Source organism: Megascapheus bottae, chromosome 6 (assembly GCF_031878675.1).
Source record: "Megascapheus bottae isolate mThoBot1 chromosome 6, mThoBot2.hap1, whole genome shotgun sequence".
NCBI lineage: Eukaryota > Metazoa > Chordata > Mammalia > Rodentia > Geomyidae > Megascapheus > Megascapheus bottae.
The window spans coordinates 62,277,825-62,295,182 of record NC_143514.1 but is presented as its reverse complement, the minus strand read 5'-3'; the positions used below and the strand labels follow the sequence as shown (position 1 = coordinate 62,295,182).

The 17,358-nt window shown below is 39.0% G+C and overlaps 1 protein-coding gene across 2 annotated transcripts in view; it reads left to right on the top strand.

Moving 5' to 3' along the window:
* The window catches only part of Ago3 (argonaute RISC catalytic component 3), an 82,692-nt gene that overhangs the window by 25,787 nt on the left and 39,547 nt on the right, over positions 1-17,358 (top strand). The window contains exons 2-3 of one of the 2 annotated variants that reach the window (XM_090335238.1): positions 198-290; positions 13,601-13,735. In XM_090335238.1, the coding sequence (XP_090191364.1) occupies positions 13,645-13,735 (91 nt within the window). In that variant the 5' untranslated portion in view covers positions 198-290; positions 13,601-13,644. The remainder of the gene's footprint in view (positions 1-197; positions 291-13,600; positions 13,736-17,358) is intronic. The other variant, XM_090335237.1, reaches the window with a different exon arrangement.

Below are 17,358 nucleotides of genomic sequence, written 5' to 3'. Positions count from 1 at the left end.
CAAGAATAAAAGTGCTGGTGGCCTAAACATTCATCTCAGTGAGTTAGAAAATAGCAAAAAAGTTAATGCAAAGAGAGTAGAAGGAAATAAAAGATTTTTTAAAAATTGATGAAGTAAAAAGTTATTTCTGTCCTTTAGGTTGGGAGATTTCATAGGTTTTTAAGAAGGGTAGTGACATGATCGTATTTGTTTTCCAGAAAGAGACTTCTGACAGCAGTGTGGAGAATAGATAGAGGACAAAAAAACTAATCTAAGAAGCCAGTTAGGAGGCTTTTCAATCACTAGTTCAGGTAAGAGATGGTAACAATCTAATGTGGGATGGAGAGAAAGGAACATATTCCAAGGATTAAATAAGGTGAAATACTAAGGTTAAGAACTATTAACTGCAGATTAATTAAGATTAATTGATTGGCACCTGAGGATCATGCATGTTTCAAAGTCAGCCCAGGTTGTAAAGTTCAGGAGACTCTTATCTCCAATTAACCACCAAAAAGCTAGAAGTGAAGCTGTGGCTCAAGTGATAGAGCACTAACCTTTAGTGGAAATAAAGCTTAAGGGAAAATTTAGACAAAGCCACAGCAAAGAAGAACAAAAATCAGAGGTGTAGTGACTTGTATATGGAACTGATTGGAAAGAAATAAACCAGAAGCTTTACTAGATGTCTGAGAATTATCTTTGCAAATAAACTACAAGGATATCAAGTCAGGACTCAACAAGGGAAATAGAACCAGTAGGAAATACATAGAAGTATTTTAAATCCCTTATCTGCCTAGAGGGATGGACTACAAATCTGAAGTTCTTGTCTACCACTAGATTCTCTTTTGCCCCTCAAGCCTCAGCCTTACTTTTAGGCCTTTCAATTAAATGAATGGACTACTCAGGTAAATCTTCTTTACATAAAATCAACTGTTTTTAATTACAAATTTTAACTACAAATAGCTTCATAGCAACATCTAGAGTAATGTTTGGTTTAATAAATGACAACTAGTACTCTAACCAAGCTGCCACAATAAGGCAAAAACATTAACAACTTGCCTTGAAGTTCTTCCATGAAGACTTAATTCTTGAAACAATCTTCAATTGCATTACTGTGCTCTGTGGTAAACTGGCTTCCAAGAAGGGCATCCCCTCCAGTGTAATTCACACTGGTAACTCAGATTTCTGCCAACTGATTATGGGCAGTAGATTGATTACTGTGGCTGGCTGGTTGGCAGTATATACCACATATAGAAAGGTCTTGTGTTAACATGTCTAAAGTTTGAGGATTCCATAGATAATATATGGATAGAAACATTTGCTATGTAGTTAAGTCTAAGAAACTAGTGGTGGGAGCTAAAAATATGAGTTGGGCATTGTGCAAAATGCCTTCTTTTTCTTTTTGTCAGTCGTGGGGCTTGAACTCAGAGCGTGGGGCTTGTCCCTGAGCTCTTTCGTGCAAAGCTAGCACTCTACCACGTTGAGTCACGGCTCCATTTCTAGTTTTCTGATGGTTAACTGAAGATAAGCACCTCATGGAGACTGTCTAGGCTGGCTTCAAACTAGGATAATCAGATCTCAGCCTCCTGAGTAGCTAGGATTACAGGTGTGAGCCATCTACATAGCAAAGGCCTTCTTTTCTATCTAAGTGTATTGTTTAAAAATTCCTGCTTTGGCCTGGTAGCTTAGCTCTTCTTGATTGTTCCGCTAAGACAATACTGGCAAGTAAAGAAAGGAAAACAGTTTGGCACTGATGGCTCACACCTATAATCCTAGTTACAGTAGGTTGAGAACTGAGGGTCATGGTTGAAGTCAGTCCAATCAGTGAGACCCTTTATCTCCTGTTCACCACCAGCAAACTAGAAGTCGTGCTGTGACTCAAAGTGGTAGAGCACTAGCTTTGAGAGAAAAAGCTTAGGGACAGTGCAACCCAGGGCAGGCCCTGAGTTTAAGCCCCATTACCAACCACTCCAAAGGGAAAAAAAAAAATGCAAAAGAGGAACTGCTTTGCGATTGTTTCAAGGTAGAATTAAGATATACATTAGGAGACATAGTTAAGATTGTTTAAGACCTGGCAGAGAGTGTGACTATGTTCTGAGATTGCTTTTGTATACCGTTCATTTTAAGTCTTTTAATGGTCACCTTATGTAAATGCATCTTACCCTATTCACACTAGCCAATGCTAAACAGATTGTGAACCTGAATTCAACCAATTTGAGCAGAGGGGCAGGTCTGTAGGATAAATAGGATGCACGCTGCCTGCTCTTTGTGCTTGTTTGTCAAATTTTTGGTGATGGCATTCTCTTCTGCAGAGTGCCCCACTGAGGTGCCCTATTCCTGTGCCACACTCCAACATCTCAAGTCATTTTCTTTTCCTTTCTTTTTCTTTTTTGTGGGTCATAGGGCTTGAATTCGGCCTAGGCACAGTCCCTGAGCTCTTCAGCTCAAGACTACCACCCTACCCTGAGGTTAATTAGAGATAAGAGTCTCTGGTCGGACTGGCTTTTGTGCCCAGCTGGCTTTGACCCTTGATCCTCAGATCTCAACCTTCTGAGTAGCTAGGATTACAGTGCTATGAGTCACAGCACTAGCTCCCAAATCCAAATCATCTTCTAAACCGTGGTGTTAAGCACTTTTTTTAACCTTTCTTTTTTTTTTTTTTTTTTTTGACAGTTCTGGGCTTGAGCTCAGGGCCTGAGCACTGTCCGTGGATTTTCTTAAGGCTAGAAATCTACCATTTGACCGAGGAATCAAACCTGGGTTTTTGTGCATGCACTCTATCTCTAGGCCAAACTCCCAGCCCACCCCTTTTTTTTTTTCCCCAGTCTGGGGCTTGAACTTAGAGTCTGGGCACTATGCTTGAGCTTTCTCAATGCTAGCACTCTACCACTTGATCCACAGCACCACTTCCAGCTTTTTCTGTGTATGTGGTACTGAGGAATCCAACCAGGGCTTTGTGCATGTTAGGCAAGCACTCTACCACTAGGCTGCATTCTCAGCCCCCAGATTCATGACTTTTTTTTTTTTTTTTTGCCAGTCCTGGGGCTTGAATTCTAGGCCTGAGCTCTGTCCTTGTGCTTTTTAAGGCTAGCACTCGACACCACAACACCACTTCCAGCTTTTTCAGTATGTGGTACCAAGTAGTCGAACCTGTGTCTTCATGAATGCTAGGCAAGCACTCTACCACTAGGCCAAACTCCTAGTCCAGGCGTGGTTTAAACACCACTTTATACCATACTCCCAGTGTAAAACCTCTGGCCTTTGAATAAACCTCTTGGCCTACTGATCTCAAGTTTAACATGGATCAAAGCAGAATTCTCAGTCTCCCCTTCTCCTCCCTGGCCTCATTCTGCTAATTGGTACCACCATCCATCCAATCACCCAAAGCCTATTCTCAGGTCACAACTGACTTCTCAACTCATTTTCAACATATATAACAGGAAAGATCAAAAACACTGTCCACCCTTCTGCACACGTCTCTCATAGAATTTATCCCACTTGTAATTTATAATGATTTTTTTTTTTTTGTCAGTTGTGGGGCTTGAACTCTGGGCCTGGGCACTGTCCCTGAGCTCTCTCTCTCTCTCTTTTTTTTTTAGAGTTCAAATGAAATTTACTCTTGATTTTTTTTATTAGAGAATTTATTAACGTTGATTTTTACATCATATTTTAAATGAAAGGTTTAACAAACAAGTGTTCAAGGATGAAATCTCTATTTACAATCACTGGGACTTAGTATTTAGAACTTAATCAAAATTAGGCTACGGGTTTGTATGTCATAGAAACATATTAATTTATGAAATAAAACATTATCTATGGAGTCATAGGTTTTTATGTCTATATAGTTATGTTTATATTTCCATTACCATGTCCATAGCTTTGGGTATGCAGTTATTGAGTCCTCACTCTTGTACTCTTTGGATTTAATAGCCACATATTAAGGATACCATGCGCCTTTTGTTCCTTAGGTCTTGATTTGTCTCACTCAACATGATTTGCTCTAGATTCATCCACTTCCTTGCGAATGCCATTATTTTATCTTGTCTGTTGGCTATGTAGAATTCCATTGTGTATATATACCACATTTTCTGTATCCATTCATCTGCAGTAGGGCATCTGGATTGTTTCCATCCCCTGGCTATTGTGAATAGTGCAGAGATAAACATAATTGAGCAGGTGTCCTTATAATATCTTGGGTCATGATGTTCAGGATAGATGCCCAGAAGTGGTATGGCGGGATCATAGGGAAGGTCTATTTTCAGTTCTTTAAGGAACCTCCACACTGCTTTCCAGAGTGGCTGGACTAGTCTACATTCCCACCAGCAGTGTAGTAGGGTTCCTTTTTCTCCACAACCCCGCCAGCAACTGTCATTGTCTGAGTTCAAAATCTTGGCCATTCTTGTTGGGTTAAGGTGGTATCTTAGGGTTGTTTTTATTTGCATTTCCTTTATGACCATAGATGATGAACATTTTCTCATATGCTTTTCTGCCATTTTTATCTCTTCTGATAAGTCTCTCTTTAGTTCCTTTGCCCATTTAGTGAATGGTTTATTGGGTTTTCGGGGGATTAGTTTCTTGAGTTCCCTGTAGATACTGGATATTAAGCATTTGTCAGATATATTGTTGGTGAATATCTTTTCCCAACTGGTTGGCTGTCTCTCTACTTTTGCAACTATGTTTTTATCTGTACAGAAACTTTTTATTTTTAGGTAGTCCCATTTATCGAATCTCTCTTCAATCTGTTGTGACCCTGGGATTCAGTTCAGGAATCTGTTGCCTGTGCCTATGAGTTCCAGTGTCTCTCCTACTTTACCATGTAGCAGTTTCACAGTTTCCGGTCTGACATTGAGGTCTTTGATCCACTTTCAGTTAATGCTTGTGCATGGTGAAAGGCTAGGGTCAATTTTTAGTTTTCTGCATGTGGCTGCCCAGTTTTGCCAGCACCAATAATTGAATAAACTGTATTTGTTCCACTGTATATCTTTGGCTCCTTTGTCAAATACAAGTTGCCCATAGGTATGTGGTTCTATTTCTGGGTCCCCTGAGCTCTCTTAAACACTTTACATCCCAGAAGTTAGGTAGATCAGGCAAGAGGATCTTAAATTTGAGGTCATCGAGACTCCATCTTTAAAAAAAAAAATGTGAGCTCAGTGGGTTGAAATTAGAGAATTTATGTTTGGATCCTTAGGTCTCTTGTCAGGTCAAGATTTACCCAAAGATGTGTCTCCCAAACTCCTATACAAATGATTAACAGTCTAGGTAGGGTTTCTTTTTTTTTTTTTTTTTCTAGGTAGGGTTTCTATCCAGGGAAATTTCAGTGTCAAACAGTATGTTTTCGCCATTTAATCTGTTTTTTTTTTTTAATTTGTATTTCATTTTATTTACTTATTTTTTTGTGGGTCATGGGGTTTGAACACAGCTGTCCCTGAGCTCTTCAGCTCAAAGTTACTGCCCTGCCCCTGCCACTGGGCCTGGGCGTTGTCCCTGAGCTCTTTAGCTCTTGGCTACTACCCTACCCGTGAGCCAAGCCCCACTTCCCATTTTTTAGAGGTTAATTGGAGATAAGAGTCTCTGGTCCTTTTGTGCCCTGGCTGGCTTTGAATCTTGATCCTCAGATCTCAGCCTCCTGAGTAGCTAGGATTACAGGCGTGAGCCACTGCATCCAACTTTAATCTCCTATTTATGTATAGTCCCTAGCCCTTGACTATGCCTGGCATACTTCCAGAGAGCCTTTGCCTACCTTTTACAAAAACTAAATCTCCAGATTTATGCAAGGAAGAGGGTCAGCATTTTAGGACTCCATAAGTTTCTCAGAGTGCTCATTTCTTTTTCTGCACTATCCTCATCCTTCTCCCTCCCCCCCCTCCCAGTCATGGGCCTTGAACTCTGGGTCTGGGTGCTGTCCCTGAGCTCTTCAGCTCAGCGCTACTGCCCTACTCTTTGAGCTACAGTGCAACATCCAGTTTTCTAGTAGTTAATTGGAAATAAGAGTCTCACGGACTTCAGTGGCCTCATTGGCTTTAAACCTTGATCCTCAGATGTCAGCCTCCTGAGAGCTAGGATTACAGGAGCATACCTGGCTTTTTGTTGTTGTTTTGTTTTTTGTGGTCCATTGTGGGGCTTGAACTTTAGGCCCCAGCACTGACCCTGAGCTCCTTAGCTCAAGGCTAGCACTCTACCACACTGAATCCCAGTGCCACTTCTGGTTTTTTGGTTGTTAATTGGAGATAAGAGTCTCACAGGACTTTAGTTCCCAGGCTGGCTTTGAACCGCAATTGTCAGATCTTAGCCTCCTGAGTGGCTAGGATTACGGGTGTGAGCCACTAGCACCTGGCTCCCATCCGTTTTATCACTAGTTCCAGAGGCACCTGTTCAAACTGCATTGAGGACTTATGTAAATTGGATTGGGTCTTATTTTTCTCAACATATCAGTCAGTTATAATAACTGTCAGTTAGAACTTACCCATTTTCAAAATGTTTCTTAACGTGTTGTTCCCTCTTCACAAGTTAATACATTCTTTTAATTCCTTATATTTTTAGTGGGGTTTGGGGAAAAAAAAACTGAAATTGTCTTTGTGTGTATGTGTGTGTGTGCGTGTGTGCGTGTGCACGTGTGCATGTGTGCGTGCGCACACACACATCTTAGGGCTTGAATTCAAGGCCTAGGTGTTATCCCTGAGCTTCTTTGGCTTAAGCCTATTGCTCTACCACCTGAGCCACAGCCCCACTTCTCTTTTTCTGTGATTTAATTGAAGGTAAGTCTTACAGACTTTTTGCCCAGAGTGATTTTGAACTGTTATCCTTAGATCTCAGCCTCTTGAGTAGCTAGGATTACAGGCCTGAGCCACAGGCTGGAAAAAACTTCTAATTATGAAGGTGTCAATTCCTGCACATGGATCTTTCCACAGGGTTTTGTGGATGGCTTCTTCCAGAGTAAGAAATCCATTAAGGAACAAGACAAAACTGTAGTATCTTTTAGACCTAGCATTGAAAGTTATATTCTGCTGTTTATGTCACCAGATGTGAGAGATAAAGAGTTTTCACAGCTTCCCAGATCATACGGTATCATAGATCCTTGAGAGTCATATGTAAAAAGAATTTGAGCCAAGTGCTGGTGGCTCACACCTGTAATCCTAGCTACTCAGGAGGCTGATATCTTAGGATCACTGCTCAAAGCCAGCCCTGGGCACAAAAATCATGAGACTCTTATCCACAGTTAACCTCTAGATAACAGAAGTGGTGCTATGGCTCAGGTTGTAGAACACAAGCCTTGAGCTGAATTGCTCAGGGACAGTGCCCAAGGCCAGAGTTCAAGCCCCATGACCGACAATAAAAAAACAATTTTAAAAATATTTTTCAGAAAGAAGAGTCTCACAAAGTGAATGTATCATCAAGGTCTTATTTCAGTATATCTGGATAAAGCAGGCAGAAATCAGCAGGAAGGAGGAGACATTTTTTTTCCCTGCACAGAGACCCAAAATGGTAGTTTCCTTATACTTTGTGAATTGAATAATACACATTGTCCTGTCATCTCTCATCTCCCCAGTCCTTAGGCAGTAGTTCTGGTGGCTAAAGTGGGCAGACATGGGATTGGAGGATACCCATAACACCAGGACAATAGGATTCTAGGACCTTTCTTGGGATAATTTCCAAATTACTTCTATTTACCTTTGTGGCATTTATAGTTGCTTAACATCTCAGTGAGGCCGAGTGTAATTCAGGGATAGAGCACTTGCCTAGTATGAATGAGGCTCTCGGTTCAGTCGATTTGCACTACAAGAAATAAATTATAAGTAGAAAAAAAATTAAAGAATAAATTTCTAAAAAGCATTTTATGAATTGTTAATGAATAAAAAAATCAAGATACATGGATTTTAAGATGTACTATAAAACCTAAATGAAAATAAAATAACCTCAGTAATTTATTAACTTTAATAACAAACATATGCTATTTTCACAAATTGTATCCCGCTGATTCTGGTGCACTAGTCTATCTTGGCAAATTGCTTTTTCTCATGTTGAATTTATCTAGATACTGCTAATACAAGAAGTTAATAATATTTCATTTTCCTAAAATTCCTAAGCTACTTTATTTCAATATTATGTATTTGAATTCTGGTGCCTTTCCATTGGTTTTAATTTATATCATAATTTACCTATTTTGTTAACTTTTAGGTTAACAAATCATGCTATGATAATTATTCATATTCATATCCACTTTTGAGTCTCCCAAGAAATTCTTAAAAGTATATATTCCAATATGATGAAATAACTGAATTGAATATTCTTATATTCTACTTATTTATTTTTACCATTTACTCTCACAGGTGATTGTTCAAGTTTATATTCTACACCCTAAAGGCTTTTATTCTTCTGTTGAATTATCATTTTGTTTTACTAGTCTTGAAATTTTAGGGTAATTTTGACTAGTTGCTTGATCATGTTTTACATATATTAAGAAAATCAGTGAAATTATATTTGCCATAGATTTTCTTTGCTGTGAAATATCTGCATGTATCAGTTTACCACTTGGATTATCTTACTGTGGTTTGTACAACTCTACTTAGTCTAAATGATAATAATTATTTGTTATATGTATTTTACATGTTTTCAAGCAGTCCACTGTATTTTAAAAAGTTTTATGCTGCCAGGTACTAGTGGTTTATGCCTGCAATACTGATGATCACAGTTCCAAGTAAGCCTGTCAGCAAAGTTTGTGAGACTCTTCAAAAAATCCACCAAAACCACAAGAGAACCTGTGTTTCAAGTGGTAGAGAGCTAACCTTTAGCAAGAAAGTTAGGGACAGGGGCCAGGATTTGGGCCTAGTGGTAGAGTGCTTGCCTAGCATGCACTAAGACCTGGGTTCGATTCCTCGGTACCACATACATAGCAAAAAGCCAGAAGTGCTGCTGTGGCTCAAGTGGTAGAGCTCTAGCCTTGAGAAAGTCCAAGGACAGTGCTCAGGCCCTGAGCCCAAGCCCACAACTGGCAAAAAAAAAAAAGTAGGGGCAGTGTCTGAACCCTGAGTTCAAGCCTCAGACTCGCACAGGAAAAAAGAAAAAAAGTTTTATTGGCTCTTTTTCTTGCAGTTTTATGTTTTGCTTTTATATCATGTCTAAACAATCTTTCTTCTAAGGACATAGCAATATTCTGTGTTTTTCTTGAAAGTTTTGTTTTCCTTTCATATTTAAATTCTTTAATAGCAATTTTATTTTGTCTATGATATGAGGTAAGCTTTTCTGTGGATCTGTCTTTTTTGTTGTTGTTGTTCATCATGGGACTTGAACTCTGGGCCTGGACGTTGTCCCTGAGTTCTTCAACTCAAGGCTACTATCCTACCCCTGCGCCACTTCCAGTTTTCTGGTGGTTAATTGGAGAGAAGTGTCTCATGGACTTTCATGCCAGGTTGGCCTTGACTTTGATCCTCAGATCTCAGCCTCTGAGTAGCATTATAGGTGTGAGCCACTGGCACCTGATTTCTGTGTCTTATCTTTATTCCTTATATCAGATCTTCGTGAATGATAGGGCAGACCTTATTTTTTTTTCTAGTTCTAGGCCTTGAACTCAGGGCCTGAGCACTGTCCTTTGGCTTTCTCTAGGCTAGAGCTATAAAGTTGAGCCACAACACCATTTCTGGCTTTTTTCTACATACGTGATTCCAAGGAATTGAACCTAGCTCTTCATGCATGCTAGGCAAGAATTCTTACCATTAGGCTAGACTCCCAGCCCAGACCTTTTTCTTAAGAATTGTCTTAGCCAGGCCCGGTGGCTCTCACCTGTAATCCTAGCTACTCAGGTGGGTGAGATCTGAGGATCAAGGTTCAAAGCCAGCGTGGGGCACAAAAGGACTCCAATTAACTTAAAGAAAACATGAAGTGGGGCTTGGCTCAAGGGTAGGGCAGTAGCCTTGATCTGTAGAGCTCAGAGACAGTGTGAGATCTAGGGATCAAAGTTCAAAGCCAACCCAGGCACTAAAGTCCATGAGACTGTTATTTCCTGTTAACCAGTGGAAAACCAGAAGTGGCACTGTGGCTCTTGAGCTGAAGAGCTCAGGGACAACACCCAGGCCCAGAGTTCAAGTCCCATAACTGACAAAAAAAAGTTGTCTTGGCTATTTTTATGCTCTTTTATATTATTTTTAGTATCAGTTGCTTAAATTTGGGAGGTTAAAGTGGCTATATCATGTTGTTCAGCTCTCTTGGAATAAGTCTGCTGGTCTGTTTGTGTAAATTATCACATTTACTCTATTATTTTAATTACCACTGAGACTTTTCAGTAATGTATCTATGCTTTCTTTAGGTCTTTCATATCTTTTGTTTAGACTGCATTCCAGTTGCCATAAATTGCTTTATTATTATTGTTATCTTTTTGTGTGTGTGCCAGTCCTGGGGCTTGAACTCAGGGCCTGCACACTGTCCTTGGGCTTTTCTCAAGGCTAGTGCATACCACTTGAGTCACAACACTGCTTACAGTTTTTTTTCTATGTACGTGGTACCAGAGAATTGAACCCAGGTTTTTGTGCATGCTAGGCAAGCACTCTACCACTAGACCAAACTCCTGGCCGATTGTTATCTTTTAAAATAATATTTTAAGGGCCGGGAGTTTGATCTAGTGGTAGAGTGCTTGCCTAGCATGCATGAAGACCCAGGTTCAATTCCTTGGTACCACGTACTTGGAAAAAGCCGGAAGTGGTGCTGAGGCTCAAGTGATAGAGCTCTAGCCTTGAGGAAAATCCAAGGACAGTGCTCAGGCCCTGAGCTTAAGCCCAGGACTGGCAAAAAATATAAAATAAAAATAAAAAATAAAATAATATTTTAAGTTGCTTGCTAGGGTAACAGAATTTATTTTTTGTACATTGGCTTTAAATTTAGACGTTCATGAACTATTAAGTGATTTTGAAATTTGTCTAGATTTTATTGTTTGTTTTTTTACATATAGTTTTATTTTGAAGTGTAAGCATTTTGTTTTCCCCTTTTCAACTCAATATAAAAAAGAATGATATAGTCCCGTGTCGGTACATACAAGATCTTCTCAGAAGTACTTGTATAAAGAAAAGACACCAGGCACCAGTGGCTCATGAAGTCCATGAGACTCTTATTTCCAATAAACTACTGAGAAAGAGCCAGAAGCTGTGCTATGGCTCAACTTGGTAGTGCTAGTCTTTAGCAAAAGAAGCTCGTAGACATTGCTCAGGCCAGATTCCAAGCTCTAGGACTGGGGGAAAAAAAGAAATGTAGTGAAGGGCCGGGAGTTTGGCCTAGTGGTTAAAGTGCTTGCCTAGCATGCATGAAGACCCGGGTTTGATTCCTTGGTACCACATTCATACAAAAAGCCAGAAGTGGTGCTGAGGCTCAAGTGGTAGAGCTCTAATCTTGAGAAAGTCCAAGAACAGTGCTCAGGCCCTGAGCTCAAGCCCAGGACTGGCAAAAAAAAAAAGAAGAAGAAATGTAGTGAAATGGAAAGATTTCTCAAGACACTGTTAATTAAAATAAGTCATAGAGCATTTATCATTTGGCCTCATCTATGAATTGTATCTGAATTTTAATCCAGGTGCATATTAAGAGGATAAATATTTTGATATGTCTACTGGTGATTACTACTTCTTACTTCTTAGAAATGCTTGGAGAGAGAGGAAGGTTCAGACTTGAGAGGGCCTTTACTTTGTTGGAGGTTTTATGATAAAACTTCACTCATATGCTATTTCTGCAGTAAAGAAAGGAAAAAGTAGGACCGATGTGTTGTTGTACTAGGGAAACTTAGGAAGAAAGATCATGAATTCAAAGCCAGCATGGGCTACATAGTGATTTCTAGCCCAGCTCCATAATGAGAAATAGAGAACTAAGGCCATGGCTGAAGTGGTAGTGTTTCAAGCAAGCTCAAAGCCTGAATTCAGTCCTTAATTTCATCAGAAAATAAAAACAAAGAAAATTTGGGCCCAAGCATGGCAACTCACACTGGCAATCCAACTACTTGTGAGGATCATTGTTTGGATCCATATCAACAAATAAACTAGACTTGGTAGGATTGAAGTCCAAATAAAGCTAGCAAAAACAAAACCACAGATTTTATCTGAAGGGGGAAAAAAAAAAAACTAAAGCTGCTGGGCGCAGTGGCTCATACCTGTAATCCTAGCTACTCAGGAGGTGGGAGGAGATCTGAGGATCAAGGTTCAAAGTCAGCCGGGGCACAAAAGAACCTGAGACTCTTATCTCCAATTAACCCCAAGAAAACAGGAAGTAGGGCTTGGCTCAAGGGTAGAGCGGTGTCTTGAGCTGAAGAGCTCAGGCCCAGGCCGAGTTCAAGCCCATGACCCACAAAAAAAAAAAAAGAAAGAAAGCAAAAAACCTAAAGCCTAAAAAGGGGTGGATGCATGGCTCAGGCGATAGACTGCCTGCCTACCAAGTGAGAGGCCCTGAATTCCAATATGAGGGGTTCCAGTATGAGGGGCAGAGTGAGGGATGAGAGACAGAGAGAGAACAAAGCAGAAAATAAAAGGGGAAAAGAAGTAGGTTCTGGTGGCTCTTACCTGTAGTCCTAGCTACTCAGGAGGCTGAGATCTGAGAACTACAATTCAGAGCCAGCCCTGGGAAGAAAGTCCACGAGACTCTTTTCTCTAAATAACCATCAGAAAGTGAGCCAGCCACCGGTGTGACTCACACCTGTAATCCTAGCTACTCGGGAGGCTGAGATCTGAGGATCATCGTTCAAAGCCAGCCTGGGCACAAAAAATCTGTGAAATTCTTTATCTCCGATTTACCAGCAGAAAACAAAATGTGGCTGCTGTGGCTCAACTGGTAGTGCCTTGAGCTGAGGAGCTCAGGGACAGCCCCCAGGCCCAGAGTTCAAGACCCACTACGGACAAAAAAATAATGTGAAGTGGAGATGTGACTCAAGTGGTTAATGCCAGTGAAAAGCTAAAGTCAGTATCCAAGCCCTGAGTGTCAGAAGAAAAGGAGAATTTCATCATGTTGATTGTTGGACTAATAACTATTGCTCAGTAACTGTCAAGAAGATACACCCTTAATATTACTTCCTCAAATTAGACTTAATACCGCTATCATTTTAGATCATTAGAAGATAGGGAAGACTCTCAGTTGAATTCCCAAGGGCCTGGAGTGTGACCTAGTGGTAGAATGCTTTCCTAGTTTGCATGAAGCTCTGGGTTGGAGGTTCCACATACACAGAAAAGCTGTAACTGGTGCCGTGGCTCAAGTGATAGAGTGCTTGCTTTGAGAAAGCTCAAAGACAGTACCCAGGCCCCAAGTTAAAGCCCCAGGACTGGCAAATAAAAAAAAAAGTTCCCTTCCCCCCCACCTCAACTTGTTTTCTATAGGACTCTTGACCTCCTTTGTCCCCTCTAAATCTTGTCATACTTTGAACCTTTTGTCTGTAGCTGTGGTAAAGAATAGATGGTTTAAGGGTTATAACAGCTAGTATTTTGTCTTTCTATTCTTTTGCCTTAGAGGTAAACAAAGCTGCTTAATTTTGGAGAAATTAATATATGTGTATATGCAAGTATACTTAAGGTATCAGTTTAAGTTTATAGTTAATTAATTTTAAGTTTATAGTCAATTTTGAAGTGAAACATTAACATTTGTACTATTTTATGTTCCCCCCACTTAGTTTCTGCCACTGCCTTCTACAAAGCACAACCTGTAATTCAGTTCATGTGTGAAGTTCTTGATATTCATAATATTGATGAGCAACCAAGACCTCTGACTGATTCTCATCGGGTAAAATTCACCAAAGAGATAAAAGGTGAATCCATTAGCATTAAGAAGACTATAACTATAAAGTGCATGGATATAACAGCCTGTTATTGGGGAAATTTTCAGAATTAAAATGTGTTCGTGTAAAATCACCAGGAAAAATATCAATCAGTTGTAAAATGTGACAATAAATCCATCATTATAATATCATGAGTAATGTTTGAATGATATACTAAGTAATAGAATTAATATCAATACTAACAGAAGGGATAAGAAAGTCTCATGAGAAAAGGCTTCTTTAATGCTATTAAAAAGTGGGAAGCTTATCTCAAAAATTCTGTTGTTTTAAAACTGGTGTCATTCTTTAAATATATTCTAATATAATGACTTTATTAATTTTCTGAAATGATAGTAAGTTTTTAAATTATATTCCTTTGAAAATTTATGAATATGAGGTTGGTATATCCCATGTGTTATTCTGGAGTTGCAACAGCTATCATTTAATGTACTTTATAGAGGTATCTAGTGATCTTACTTATTTAGTAGCTAAATTTGTACAGTGGTGTTGCATTGGATGTATTTTTAACTCCATCTCTGTAGGACCTCTTTAAAGGAAGGAAAAATGAAATAATTTAATAGTGTTCTAAAATTTATATTTTATGTGCATTCCTCTTTTATATTTTAAACACACTTAACATACAGTTTTATATCTAAGCCTATATATGCTGTACTTTACCAGCAGTTTAAAGGAGTATTGTAACTTTTATTTATGTAATTCTTGCTCTATTCATGATTTTTATACCTAATCCTCATGCATGATGTGACTCCAACTGGGCGTGATGGTTCACGCCTGTAATCCTAGCTACTCAGGAGGCTGAGATCTGAGGATGAGGTTCAAAGCCAGCCTAGGTAATAAAGACCCTAAAGACCATGAGATTCTTATCTCTAACTAACCACTAGAAAACCAGAAGTGGTGCCCGTGGCTCCAGTGGTAGGGTAGTAGCCTTGAGCTAAAGAGCTCAGGGACAGTGCCCAGGCCAGGCCCAGAGTTCAAGCCTCATGACAAAAAAAAAAAAAAAAAGACTCCACTGCACTATTACATTATTTAGAGATGAATTAAATATTCTCTAATCAGAATAAGTAACATAAATTCTGCTTTTATTAAATGTTAGCTCTTAAAAATCAGAGATACTTTTGCTTTTAAGATTTTACCCATTCCTTAGAGGTAAATTTCCAGCTTGTGATTTGAATGAAGCATTCATTTTGTTCATTAAATATCTTTCAGTCCCTTGAATCAATTAGAATAGCAGAATATATCTTGTTTGCTCCAGGAATCATTCACTCTTTGCCATTTAGTAACCAGGAAAGAGGCAGACATAGTCATAAAACATTGAAAGAAAAATCCTTCTTACTTTGAGATTAAATATCCATCATATCAAGTTATTTAAATGCCAAAATAAGAAACTTAGCAATACTGTTTTGCAGTCTTACCAAGTCCTTTCATAGTCTGTATTAACTGTACAGTTAGCATTGTCAGGAGCTTAGTGCATTTCCTGTCATCATTATGTGATCATCTAAGTGCCATGGTTTATAGTGGAGTTGCTGCTTAGTTACCACCTCTGATATCATGAAGTCACTTACATTATTTTGCGGTAACTCTGCAATCAACTCATATCACCACTCTGTCACAGAAAATACAAGATGTACAGAACAAGGATTCTCCTGCTGCCCGAAGTGCATGGACTCGATCCTAACTTCAGCTGCTCAGGGGCCCAAAGAAATGACTGAAAAAATGACTAGAAAGCATTATAAAGTTGATGTTATAGTGAAGGTAAAACCAAGTTTATAGGTTAAATGTTTATTAAAACCAAAACATTTTTGGTTGGATGGAGGGTTTGGGGAGGGACCTGGGCAGAAAATTACCTAGTTCACTTCTAAAATAATTTTGCCTTTTTGCAAACCTCTGGATTTGGGGCTAATTGTGAGGACCCTGTGATCTTAGATTTGGCATTGAAAATTTGGATTGGATCTAATTGACAAAACAAATTTTTTTTCTCCACTTGAAGTCAAGAATGTTAAAAAAATAAAAGGAAGAAAAAACTTTTTAAAGTATATCATATATATTCTGGTCACAGTAACTCAAAAGAATAAAATTTTGTGTTCTCTGCTATTTGGATTTAATTTTTAGCTTGCATGTGGAATTATAATTGATAGTGATATAAATTACTATAAAATATGTATTTTTAGTATGTATATTTTATTCCAGTTGGACTTTTACCCAAATGTTTGATAATAACTTTTGGTGTAACTTCTTTGTCCAATAATTTGATAGTTAGAAATATTAGGAAAGTATTCTTAGAAATACTAGGGAAAAGTAAAAGTTCTATATTGAAATACCAATTTACTTTTAGTGAAAGCATATTTTGTAGGCATGTAGAGCCTTATTAATGTTTTTGGGTTTGTTTTTGTTTCCTTCTTTTGGTTGGGAGTTGAATTCTGAGCTCTGGGCACTGTCTCTGAGCTCTTCAGCTCAAGGCTAGTGCTCAACCATTTGAGCCGCAGGGCCACTTCCAGTTTTCTGGGGGTAGGGGAGGGGGGTTGATAAGAGGAGTCTTACAGACATTCATTGCCCTGGCTGTCTTTGAGCAGTGATCCCCAGATCTCAGCCTCCTGAGTAGCTAGGATTACAGGTGTGAGCACTGGTGAGTGCCTGGCCTTATTAGTGGGTTTTTGTTTTTTGTTTTTTGTTTTTTGTTTTTAAATTTACACTTGAAAACAGTTGCTTAATGGCTGAAAATACAGACATGTATTTTACTGTTTATGCCCAAAACGTAGTATTTTTACACATTTCTTATTTCATTTCATAACTATTTCTTGTAAAGTCTTCTTGTGTATTTTCTAGTCTTCTTTACAATATAAAGGCATATTAGATTCTCTAACTAAAATTTTAGTTTTATAAAGGTAGTTATAATCTTTAAAAAAAAGACATTTCTTACTGATACCAAGTAGAAATCAATTTTTAACAAAAATCCATACTAATTTTGTACAGGAACATTGTGTTCACTTACTATCTTAATTTGTACTGATACATCAAGAAGATTTCAGTTACCATGAGTGGAGTTTGTATTTTGTACTATAATTAGATAAGAAAATTGGAGCTGGGCGTGTGGCCTAGTGCTAGAATGCTTACCTAGCATGCATTAAGCCCTGGGTACAATTCCTCAGTACCACATACACAGAAAAAGCTGAAAGTGATGCTGTGGCTCAAGTGGTAGAGCACTAAGCCTTGGGCACAGCGAGGTTCAGGGACAGTGCCCATGCCCTGAGTTCAAGCCCCAGAACTGGGGGAAAAAAAAAAGGGGGGGGGAGAAGAGAAAGAGAAAAAATTAATTATAACAAAAATTAAGTTGTGATAGGGCTTATGAGCCTTGGCTCTGTTGAGATTGTGGGCTGGATAATTCTTTTGTTGTGTTGGAAGGAGGTGCTGTTCTGTGTATTTTAGGATATTTAAAAGTATCCCTGGCCTCTACAAACACGTTGCCAACAGCGCCACTTAAAATGTCTTCATTGGGGGCTGGGAGTTTGGCCTAGTGGTAGAGTGCCTGCCTAGCATGCACAAAGACCCGGGTTCGATTCCTCAGTACCACATACATAGACAGGGCTGGCAAAAAA